The 12,436-nt window shown below is 36.2% G+C and overlaps 1 protein-coding gene and 1 long non-coding RNA gene across 2 annotated transcripts; both read right to left on the reverse strand.

Moving 5' to 3' along the window:
• Positions 1-469: 469 nt before the first annotated feature.
• LOC113073479 (uncharacterized) lies at positions 470-2,015 on the reverse strand. Its single transcript, XR_003280502.1, has 3 exons — positions 1,934-2,015; positions 789-829; positions 470-697 (listed from the first exon to the last, which is right to left on the reverse strand). It is a non-coding gene; the product is annotated as an uncharacterized LOC113073479 (long non-coding RNA).
• A 6,376-nt stretch (positions 2,016-8,391) lies between these two features.
• On the reverse strand, positions 8,392-12,432 carry LOC113073481 (serine/threonine-protein kinase Nek1). Its single transcript, XM_026246376.1, has 4 exons — positions 11,805-12,432; positions 10,450-11,667; positions 10,062-10,265; positions 8,392-9,731 (listed from the first exon to the last, which is right to left on the reverse strand). Exons 2-4 carry the CDS (start codon positions 11,549-11,551, stop codon positions 9,574-9,576), a joined length of 1,464 nt encoding a protein of 487 aa, XP_026102161.1. The 5' UTR covers positions 11,552-11,667; positions 11,805-12,432; the 3' UTR covers positions 8,392-9,573.
• Positions 12,433-12,436: the final 4 nt, after the last annotated feature.

Here is a 12,436-nt window from a genome sequence, read left to right on the forward strand (position 1 = left end):
TGTAACTGTGTGTGTGATGATGCGTGTGAGAGTGCGTGTATGAGTGAGGAAACGTTTCTGAGAGTGTGTGTATCTGAGAGTATGTAAGTGTGAGGATGAGTTTGAGAGAGTGAGTGTGTGTGTGTGTGTGTGTGTGTGTGTGTGTGTGTGTGAGGATGCATGTGTGCAAATGTGGACGTGAGTGTGCGAGTGTGAAGATGCATTTGTGAGTGTGTGTATGTGAGAGTGTGTGAGTTTGAGGATGTGTGTGTGACAGTGTGTATATGTGAGAGTGTGAGGATGCATATGTGACATTGAGTGTGTGTGTGAGAATGCATGTGAGAGAATGTGTATGTGAGTGTGAGGATGTGTGTGTGACTGCGTGTATGTGAGTGTCTGTGTGTGTGAGAGTGTGTGAGTAGGCAAGTGTGACTGTGTGTGGGTGCGTGTGTGACTATGTGTGTGAGAGTGTGTGTGTGTTAGAGTGAGTGTATGTAAGGATGTGTTCAGTGTGTGTTGAAAAAGTGTGAGTGTGTGTGAGAACACACGTGTGAGTGTGATACGTGTGAGAGTGAGTGTATGAGTGTGTGCTTTTACCTTTGCACAATCTCTTGCGTTTCTCCTTGGTTTCCTGGGTATGAAATGTTCAAGCAGTAGTATGAAGCAAACATCAGCTTCAGAGCGTCGCAGAAGATGGTGATGTGGTCATTAACTATGACTTGGTCAACAGAAAACATAAAGTTCATAAACATAAACACCACAACTATTACAAGTGTAATATGTGAACATCTTTGCATTGTGCAACTCACCCTTTCATGTTGACCATGGTTTTAGCACTCACTGAACTTATCTGTAAGGAGAAAAAAAACATGTAAATGTGAAATTTTAAGGAAATCTACAGAAATACAAAGAAATATATTAATAAATGTATTATATCTATAGTTCTGAACCTTATCTGCGCCACCTGTTCATCCCTATCAGTGAGTCTATCAATAATCCCTATAAGCTATAACAGTCTTTAATTATAGAAGGTTGATTAAAACTGTCATGAAACATAGGTTGTGAAACTTTTTTCCCTAGGCGTAGATTACAAGGTTATATGAATTCTCAGATGACACACTGCAGACATTGTTTTTTCATTCACAATTTTAACTGGTCAATGGTTTTAGTCACCAGCTTTTTGAAACACTTTTAATATTTTAAATATTTGCTTAACCGATAGACAGATATAAAGAGTAACCAACATAAATAATTTATTAAAAAGTGATTAAATACTGACTGTAACGATATTTCAGACCCTCAATAAGACTATATCTGGAAGTAAAAGAGTAAAACATGCAGACAAATTAAAGTAGTTAAGTGAATTTCATTATACAAGCGTAATAACCAGTGCTTGAAGAGGGAGAAATGCAGACGAACATAACGTTTCAAATCGCGCGTCACTTTAAGCGCTGGTCCTAATGAGTCTGCTTCTAAATTCAGAGTTTCTAAATTCAGAATTTTCATCCAATCTCGCCTCGAAAAATATTATTTTTTTTTAGCTTTTAGACTACGCCTACGATTATGTATATCAAAACTGATTAAAAACACTGCATTATGCGTCGAAGTTCGGTAAAGTTGGCAACATATCTACATATTCGAACTTAACGTTAACTGAGCTAACTGTTAAATTCATGAGTTCTTAAACCACAAATGATAATAATATTTAATAACAGTATCGTAGACAACCAGCTAACGACTTTCCTTAAAGTAAGCCTGTTTTTCCCTCAGGGACAAAATAACATTAGAAGTTAACGTTAAGTTACCCACACTTAACGACTAACGGCACTGGTCAGCGCCGAAGTTTGAAATACTGGTTTAACGATTCAAAAAGGTAAACATTCTAAATTTTAGATCTCATATATAGTATAAATAGCATTTAGTAATGACCAAAATTAGAAAACATGAACTTTACCTGCTTATTTTCGCCTCAGATTGAAGATTGACCGTGAAACTGAAGGTCGAGTGATTCCTTCTGCGCGCGCAGCCGCTCCACTGCGTGCTTGGAGGAGAATGTGTCCTTGCGCTAGGGCGGGAATTCCTTCAGTTCGAATATTAAAATTTTTATTTTTTGTAATTTAAATATCAGCATATTATTCTGATACTGTTATCAAATTATGAAACGGTACTATGAGAATAAATCCGTAATAAAACACCAAACTGAGCAGAACTATTTTGACAAGCGGAAGAAGATGTGGTCAGTTGACAGTACCTTGGAAATACGATTCTTTCGGGAAGGATTTTTCAACAAACCTGTTCAAAAACGGATTAACCTGCTCTTTTATGCAAACACGCAATGTAGGCTACATATACAACATATTATATCAATAGTAATAATAATAATAATAATAATAATAATAATAATAATAATGAACGTTAACTTTTGTACAGTTGTTATTTATATTTTTAATCTATTAAAAAATACGGCATTATATTATTAATGCCTTATATTTTTAATCTATTAAAAAATATGGCATTATATTATTAATGCCACACACACACACACACACACACACACACACACACACATACACACACACACATACTGCACATACTACATATAAACATACATATAGCGCATTATGTGAAATAAATCTTCAAAAATATTTTTGGGACGTTATGCACATGTTTTTCATGTGATTTTACATAGGATATGTAAATTTACAGTCTCTTTCTGTAATTTTACAATTTTAAACTGTATTTCAAAATTACGTGGAAAAAACTGTAAAATAAAACAGTAAAATTCTGTAAAATTACAGTTTTTTTTTTACAGTGTATTTTCACTCTCAATATTGCATCTCCTTTAGATGTTCATACCAAGCCATCATTCTTCCTTAACCCCATTTGAAATCTCCTTATCCACTGTGATTCATCTCCTTCCTGTGGCAATGGAAAGATAAAAGACTATTTGAAGGAGAAAGAGTGGTGGAAACGAGGCTGACGTGACCTCGAGCCCTGGAGGTGACTTGTTTTTTTTACCAAACGAGGGCAGCTTATTTCCCAGCCTCCTGCTGTCGGCCTCCGCTCTCCTGAAAAGGACAAGAACCCTTCACGCATTCACAATTAGCCGAAGCAAACAACTCTCCAACTGACAAGCTTCCACCATAAGGAGCAAGACATGCAGACTTGGGTCTGAGTAGTCAAGATATTTGACTAATTAGATCATTTGCACCACAGATCGCATCACACTATTGCAGGCTGGGTAAATCACAGACAGTCATACTGAGAGAGCATCTGAAGCATATTTTGCTTCAACTGAAATGGCTTTTAAAGGAGTTTAGATTAAGGATGTTGAGATTAAAAAGTATAAAGATGCTTGCATGGGTGACAGGTAATTTGTTAAAAGTGTCTATCTGCCTTCCCCTTGGGCATAATTATGAAAAAAGGGCTGAAAAGATTATGAGCATTCACTCTCTGGCACACTGAAGATGTTTGCCATCATTACTCTTTTATTTTTGATAATGGCAAATTAAACTGGAAGTAATGAATTTTATTTAGCTTTTTTCTGTAATGTTATGTACTATAAATCCCAGCTAACATGTGACATTCTCAGAACTTTGGCTAACGTTCTAGTAAGGCTCTTCATAATGTTCAACTCGTAACAATTTTTTTAGTATTATAAGCTATAGCTTAAAGTTATGTGGTCTTATCTGGTTATTGGGTCTTGGTTCAATCTTGTTTGATATCTATTCATGGGACAATTTTCTGAAACATCTTTGGGTACATTTACACAACAGTGATGTACTAAACAGAAAAGTTTGTCCTTTGCATTTTTTTAAAGTTCCATGTAGAGACGACAATGGTGTCAAAATGCATGCCAGGCCAGTAGATGGCGATGTCACTTTGTAAAGAAACAATACACGCTACACCTATAGACTGAGCACGTAATGTGCATGCAGACGTTTTCACTGTTTTTCACAATTTTGCGGTTTTGTAGTTTACACAATTATAATAATGGTATAATTTTCAAAAGTTTGTGTTTCCAGGCCCTCAAAATGCCACGGTTGTGTAAATGGCCAGAATGCATAAAAAGTTTTCCTTTTTTAGTTGAAAACAGTGTTGTGTAAATACAGTTTGATGTGTTTTTTAAACATTACCACTTTCAGTTGGTTCTGAGAAAGGTTATAAGTAATGTTCCCATAATATTAGCAAATTTTATGCAATTCAATATTTGCAAAATGTTCACAAACCAAATAAATAAATACATTTTTGAACAATCTGAGGAGATTCAAACACAACATTATCATAACTTAGTGGGAACGTTAGCAAAACATCCTTAGAACATAGTTTAGTTAGCTGGAAGCATATTCTTACAAATGTTCATGAAAAAAAGTATTCATGTATTGCTGGTTTCTGCTCATGTTCCAGTCGTTGGTGAATGCACAGCACATTCCTAGATAGAAATCTTAGAAAGGAAAGCACAGTTGTTCATCAAGGTCCTTGTACAGATCTTCCATTTAGACAAGACTTATCTTCAATTTCTCTGCTGTCTCCACGCGTCCGGGATTCCCCCAGTGAGAACGCTTCCAAAGACCTCCACCACCCACTGAGAAAAAAAGTGGGTTTTCATACCGCTGTAAAATGAAATGTAAAGTGGCCTGTGGAGAATATGGTTTAGGACTTGAAGAATATGCCACTGGAAGGACAAAATTTGTCTTTAGATCTGCTTGCCTTTGTCCAATATTAAATATAACAAGCACTTTGGCTTAAGCTTCAGCTGAAAACTGGAGATCACATGTTAATAACAACATGGTGTATCCAAATTTTGTTTAATTAATACTATATAGAACATTTAATGGTGTCTAAGTACGTTCTTATAGTACTTAGTAAGTATGCAATTTCAGATGCATCTAGTTTATTTTCTAAATTAATTGATTCAGTGATTGATTATTTCATAAAGGCAATATTTGCATTTGAAATCAATTAGCTGTAAAACAAACTTTGCAGATGTTTAAAGAAGTATGTTCCATATCTATGAATGTGTAGTGTGAATAAAAAAATAAAATAAAAATCGCCACCTACTGGCTTCAAATGTCAGCGAGCTTATGAATTATGAGTGAATCAAAAACAAACACCAAGGAGATCCTAATGTTGACGAGGTGCCTGAGGGATCACAAAACCGCTTTAGGCCTATTACTGTTCCAGCACATCAAACACTCCTCTTTTGAGTGGTCCAAATTGTCTGCACCATTTATTGTAAGATAAGGAAGATTACAGACCAGCAACAACAATAGCAGAATGGGACCAATCCCCTTTAATATCACAATATTGTGCTTAGTGTTACTGGACCTCCAATAAACTGGATTAAAGGATCTGATGGGAAAAATTGATCTTGCTGTCCGTTGCATCCTGTAATTTTAACTAGCCTTTAAAGACTTTCTCTTTGAGATAACTGTCACTCAAGGACAAAATACTATCAGTGAGACCAGAAAATGCCTGTCCATGCATGACTTAAAATAACAAATTTCTGTGATAATATCCACAGAATCCATCATGTGGTAAAGGTGTCACTCTCAGAGCTTTGCACTCTAAATTCAGTTTATAAAGTTGGAAATTATATTCTGCCAGTTTCGGCTAACGTCTGAAGGGCGTAAAGACCCCGTCACCTCTCATCATGGGATAATCCGCTCAGGAGCACACTACAAACTACATAAAGTGCCCTCTGTTGACACTGATCGTTTACAAGAACATCTACAATAGCTCTTCTTAAAGTGCCCCACCGCAACCCTAAGACTGAGCGGAGATCGAACAAAGACTCACACCTCAAGGTCTCCTTTATGTCTGGTAATAAAGTGAAATTATGTTCCTTGACACCTCTTTCTAACATGTAATTGCTTTCGACCTGGTCTCATCATTTGTGTCATACAGGGTGAGGGGAAACGTGAGCACTGTTCTCTAGTCACTTTTTACAGTACTTATTACAGTAAAATTCCCACTTTACATTCTGATAATGTGAAACAAGGTGCATTATTTAAAGAGTCACATTTTGTGGTGCTTTCTATGAAAGCCTGTTTCTGTGTCAGAGAAAAAACCTAAGGTTAGCCTAGATAAAGTATAAGATCAATTAGTTTTAAATTCAAAATTATAAGAAACAAAGTCACAGTTGTGAAATTGCTTTGCAATATTCCAGCCTAATGTCATCTAGAGAAAATGTTAAAGTCATATACTGAGTTATAATGTCCCATTTCTGACATTTAAAAAGATATTGTGGAGATATAAAATCACAACTGGGAGACAGAAAGTCATACTGCAAGTCACTTTGTGAGTTATAAAATCTATGTTATAAGAAAAAATGTCACAATTGCAAGATTTAAAGTTATATTGTGGAGATATGAAGTCATAAATAAAGGCACATTATTAGTTATAAAAACTCAAGTATGAGAAACATTCTAATTTAATTGTTTAAACTTTGAAATGAAATACTTTAATGTCAAATTGTGATATAAGATCACATTTGAGAGATATAAAATTGTAAATTATAAATTATAATTGAAAGATATAAACTCACATAATGAGTTCTAAAATATAAAGTCATATTGTGCCATGCAAAGTCACATTGTGAGTTATAAAGTCACAGTTATGAGAATAAACATAAACAAGTTCAAAATTTAAGGCCACACTGTAAGATAAAATCACACATAGGAAATAAAAAATTCCTTGTGTGAGTTAAGTCGCAATTATATGAAACAAAGTCAGATGTTTGAAATTTAAAATCAAATTGTGGAGAACAAAAATTCATATTTTAACGTCATAACAAGTCTTAAAATAACTGACACAACTGCATATCTTTTTCATTTCTAGAAATCTAAGGCCTAAACTAAACAGGCTTCTGTTGTAATGAGCTGATATTTTCTAAATAACTTACTAACATTTATTTGGAGCATATGGTTATTCAAAGTAGTAACACCTATAAGCTCATATATTTAACAGCTGAACTGTAGTATGAATCTCTGCTGCACAGTTTCATAGTTTCATGGTTTGATTCATGTTGTACAATCCTGACATAAGCCGCTCAGACAGCTGTTGTCCTAGTTATTTTTATCCTAGCGTCAGCTCAAGATGGTGAGATCAGGTAAAGTGCCATCAACCTTTCCTGTACATATGGCTTTTACTCTCCCGCTGGATAAAGCAATTTGCTTTCATACACAGTCGTAGCTGATGAGTTAGATGTCATTTTCAGTGCTGCTTTTAGTCCCTGTGGTCTTTGGTTAGAATAGGGCTGTTTTTCACAGGGAGATGGGGTTTGTGATGCTGTCTCTGGAGATGCATCCGGAGCAGGGTAGAGTGCAGGCTACTGTCACCATCTTCCACCTCACTTCTCTAATACTCACTGGTCTCCAGTGAGGCTGTATCACTGGAAACAATGGCACATCAATATTTTCATGCTCTGCCAAAAATCAGTCATCCTGGAGGTTATTATTGTTTGTAGTATTCTGCTGCTTGGAAGAGGGACAAAACTTTGATGCTGTTAGCTTCACTATCTATCATGCATGTTTCTTTACTTCCTTCCTATGGTCTTGAATGAATCTAGCCAAGTGGGTTTGATTTACAGTACTGGAGGAACAAATGTTTTCCAATTAAAATATTTACTGATAAGAAAATTAGGAATTTATACATCCAGCTTTCAATGGAACTCATCTGTGAGGAGCAGTATGCTAATCTATTCTATCTAGCAGAGAAATCTCACACCGATGTAGGCCAGACATGTGCTGTCTATTAAAGGTCAGGGGAAACATGTTTGCCTGAGTTTCCTCTCATCCTCTCTGGAGCACTTCCTTTCTCTTTGGAATATCATGACTGTTAAAGATGACTTTTCTGAATGTTTGCCAAAGAATGGGGCAGTCCTCCAGACAAAAATCCTTGCCTATAAGAAGAAAGATTACTTGCTTTTTTTCAGCAATAAGAGGCAAACAAAGCCAATTGCATATTAAAACCTGACATTTACATGTATATATATATATATATATATACCATGTAAAGAGATTGCCGCAAATTGTACAGTGTACATATTACAGTAAAATACTGTTTAAATTACAGAAATCTGTTTTATTGTAATTTGAAAAAAATACTATTTTCTATTCCCATTAAATATTTATATATACAATTTATTCTAATAATTTTTTGAACCCTTTAAAACAATAAAAACAATAGTCTATAAATCCTCTCCAAATATTAATTTAGACCACTGCAACCATGGCAGCAACATGTACAAATTTAATTTGAAAATAAACACTACATTTTAATTCAACCAAGTTGTTAAATTCATAATTGAAGTAAAATATAATTAGGACACACCAAGGAAAACATCAAGACAGCAAGTGAATAAAGATCAGCTTATCATTTTTCTAAATTTGTATTTATTTTTACTAATGGTGCATGTCAAAAACTCCGACTCAAACACAAATGAAGTCTCTTAATTAGGACCCTAGCTTCATTTTTGAATAATTTGCAAACAAAAAAGCAAGAATAAAGCACATTTGAGCTGAAGGGTGGAGCACTCACACAGCAATCAATCAGTAATGCATCAAACTATAGTACGAAGCCCTGAAGATACAAGTTAAAAGGTTAAGTTTGTAAGTTGGATCTTACTTCTACATCTGTTCATTCCACTCCAATCTATAAAAACACACTCGTTTTGACATCAGCATGGCCTTGTTTTTTGATGAACAAGGATCTACAGCCAAAACCACATTATATGTGAGGACATCTATGTCATTTTATACTGGCAAAAAAGAAAATTTGATGCAGCTTTCACATGTTAATGCTGGCTTGATAACACACTTTCGTCTAGAGGAAGATCGTGAACATTCTGAAATGATATATAATGCAGGCTCATTCATACAGTTACACATGGCAGTTTATCTGTCTCTAATTCTCTGTTGGAATAATCTGGACAAGTTTAAGGGAAAACGCCTTAAGTGGAAAACAACTGCAGCTGTGGCCCATCAATTTACAAATTCAGCTAATGTCTTCTGTTTTACATTGCAATAGTGGAGTGAAATCACAGCAGGAAATGTTCACATGATGTTCCTCACGGCTTTCACATTTACAAGCATCGTTTAACGGCTGTGTTAAAAGATCATTTCTCAGCTTTAGGCAGAAAAATGGTTTGATTCGCTTGAAAAAGTAGTCGACTGGGTGCCACTGATATAATTAATTTTAATGTTTATAATATAGTACATTTAAAAGGCAGCCGTTTTATACTTCAGTCCTTGTGATGTTACTGTAAGTGTTGATATGGGAGACTGATGTGCTCATTTTCTGGACTGGTATTTTAACACCACACATTTTCTTACTATAGAGTGCCACCTTCTGGTTATACAAGGTAACACTTTCAAAGGAGTTTCAAACGTCCCATTTTCTTGATGTCAAATATATATAAGTCCTCACTATTTCAAAATATTCATTATAATTCATATATGATTACATATATTACAAAATTCTGTATTTAAAATACACAGTATGCTTCATACAATTCCATACTTTTCTGGGGTTCATCATTAAAGAGTGACTCATCATTAGAGAATGACTTTCTCTAAATTGAACAGACATGATTCAGCATGTGGTCTCTTGGTCAAGGTTGAAAATGAGGTAGCAGGTCTCCAGATGGTCTGTCCCGATCATGTGCTGGAATTGTGGCAGCAGGTCTTCTGGCGTGAGGCCATTTAGAAAGTGCCCACTGATTTCCTCATAAACTGTGGCTCCAACATCCTCTATAAACCCAGAAAGCAGAGAAGCATTTACTGAGACACTCAGAGAACCAGATGTGTTGGCAAACGGTGTTTGCAGATGTACTAGATGATTCAATACAAAGTCTATGTATGTGTATGTGTGTGTGTGTGTGTGTGTGTGTATATATATATTTAAAATGCTCTAAAACAGTAATGACAGAAATCATATTCTCCAAATCACCACACCATTGCAACCTTGTAAATTTAACACTAAATTTGAAGCACATTGTTAAATTCATCATATGGGACCAACATATCAAGTGAAAAAAGTAAAATAGTAATAGTAGTAAAATGTTACATTTGCATGTTTACCCATGTATCTCTCTTTTAACATTTTCATTGTGACCGAGAAACCGTCTTCATCCTTGAGCTCCAGTTCCACATCAAACAGGTCATTCTCTGAAACACAGTTCATGGCATCTCTGGCGAAGCTGACCACCTCAGCCAGGTCATCGTCATCATCAGCTTCTTCAAAGTCATCTGGATAGTCAGAGATGTCTTCGTCTTCAAACACAACTGTCAAAAGTCAAGAAAAACACATGTAGAGATTTCTCAAAGACGTTGAAAAAGGCAGGAAACATATGAAATCACTCTTAGATCACCATCAGCCTACGCCCGTTGCCCTGGAGTTACAACTAATAATAATAATAATATTGATAAAACAATGGAAAATGTTATTACGGTTGCATCACACTCTTACCATTAGATTCCTCAAATGCCTCTTCAACCACATTGGCAAGACTGGAGGACACGTCTGCCCTCGAAGCATCCTCTGAGGATGCACAGCTATCATGTTCGTCAAAGTCCTCTGAATAATCAGACTCTGCTCCTTCGAGGGCCACTTCCTCCTCAGCACTGCATGATGTCTCTGCTTGCAGCGTCTTGTCGCTATCTGTTCTGCTTTCCACCGATGCCATTTCTAGATTAAGATCTTCTTTTGTTTGAGGTCTGGATTCAGCAATCACCTTTGTAAGTTCTTTCTCCTGATGCGTGATGAAGTTTCCCAGATGTTCTTGCATATATGTCAGGCTAAGTATGCTGGTCGCACTCGGTCTATTCTCGGGAACCAAGGACAGCATTTTCTCGGTTAATGTATGAATGTCTTCTGAATACCTCTCTGGGATCTTGACATACTCTCCTTTAATGATCTTGTAAAACAGACTCAGGAGATTTTTAGCTTCAAATGCTGGTTTGAGGGCACAGAGCTCATACAGCAGGCAGCCAACAGCCCACATGTCAGATTTGGTGCTGTACGGGACGTCCTGGCAGAGTTCAGGACTCAGATAACTGGGGGTTCCCACACAGGTGGAGGCCATATCGAGCGTGTGGTTCATAATCTTTGATATTCCAAAATCCCCGAGCTTTATCACACCTCTCTTGGTCAACAGCACATTGGAAGGCTTGATATCTCTGTGAAGGATCTTTTCAGAGTGGATATAACTGACGGCCATGACTACTTGCACAAACCAGTCCATAATTTTGCATTCTGCAAAGTATTCCCCGCTCTTCTGCTCTTTAATGTGGTCATCCAGCGTCCCACCATCACAATAATCCATAACAATGTAAATATGCTCATTAGCCGTGTCAAAGAAAGTGTCAATCCATGTTATAATATGAGGATGCTTCAAGCTCTTGAGAATATCTGCCTCTTGCAACACAGCATCTTTGCTCTTTGTTTTTCGGGAACTGTCCACATGGATTCTCTTGACTGCACATAATTTCTTTGTCTCGACATGTTTCATTAACATCACCACACCTGCTCCTCCTCTGCCAAGAGTCAGGACTTTATCATATTTCTCCATGACACTATCAAATCACCAAACATGTTCCCTTGATGCTGGCAGAAATATTTCATTCGTCCCATTAAGAGCTGGATATGATTATGGCCAACTTATCTTCTGGATAAGAAATGGTCTGTCTAAAGGAAACACCATATATGTAAACAAAGAGTTATTATATGAGCCTTCAATAAATCAACTTCTAAACTGTTTGTCATGCAGGTGAAACAAACTTTTTGGAAAGTAACGTTAAACATGTTAAAAAAATATTTGTTACCTGTAGGTCATCATGCCTTATTGACCAAAACGAGTTTAAATAAGGCCTTTTTTAAGATAATGCGTCGTTGCCACTCGATGTGTCACGAGCAGAAGGCGGCGGCTGTGTTGTCTTTATGTTACTATGGTAACAGCTGCTTCTCAGCCAACGGAAATCTGATTCGTTCCGAGCATTAGCTGCTTAAAGACGAATTAATTACTTAATTCAAATGAGTCATGCGTAATTTAAAACAAAAATGCGTAAAACCGACAACTTGAGGAACATTTTAATGATTTTAAATGTGATAAGATCGACGCTCCTTCCACAAAAGCAGGTGGTCATGGGTCTGCGGTGTTGTGTTGTTCACGAGCATCATTGCTGGGCACATTTGCGCAAACATTTATACATTTTTAATTAATTGTAATTAAATTAATTTGTTGTAATTAAATTACATTAACCCATATATTGTCCATCACCATAAATAAATAATTAACAAATCGATTGTTACTCGAGCGAAAACTAAAATTCTTCATGCCTCTTCAATGAATGTACTTAAGAGCGTCCTTTCTTGTCATATATGCGCAAAGTTGTTTCAACAAAGTGTAGTCAAAGACAAAGATAGTTTCTTTGCATTGGTTAAATAGTTGCATTGC

This window comes from Carassius auratus, unplaced genomic scaffold, assembly GCF_003368295.1.
Source record: "Carassius auratus strain Wakin unplaced genomic scaffold, ASM336829v1 scaf_tig00012264, whole genome shotgun sequence".
NCBI classification, from domain to species: Eukaryota; Metazoa; Chordata; class Actinopteri; order Cypriniformes; family Cyprinidae; genus Carassius; species Carassius auratus.

Bases quoted from the DNA above. Each gene is read 5' to 3' on its own strand.
- LOC113073481 (XM_026246376.1), bottom strand. From the start codon at position 11,551: ATGGAGAAATATGATAAAGTCCTGACTCTTGGCAGAGGAGGAGCAGGT. The intron at 10,266-10,449 runs GTAAGAGTGTGA...GACTTTTGACAG, and splicing joins GGCATTTGAGGAATCTAATG to TTGTGTTTGAAGACGAAGAC. The intron at 9,732-10,061 runs GTAAACATGCAA...CTGGGTTTATAG, and splicing joins GTTAAAAGAGAGATACATGG to AGGATGTTGGAGCCACAGTT.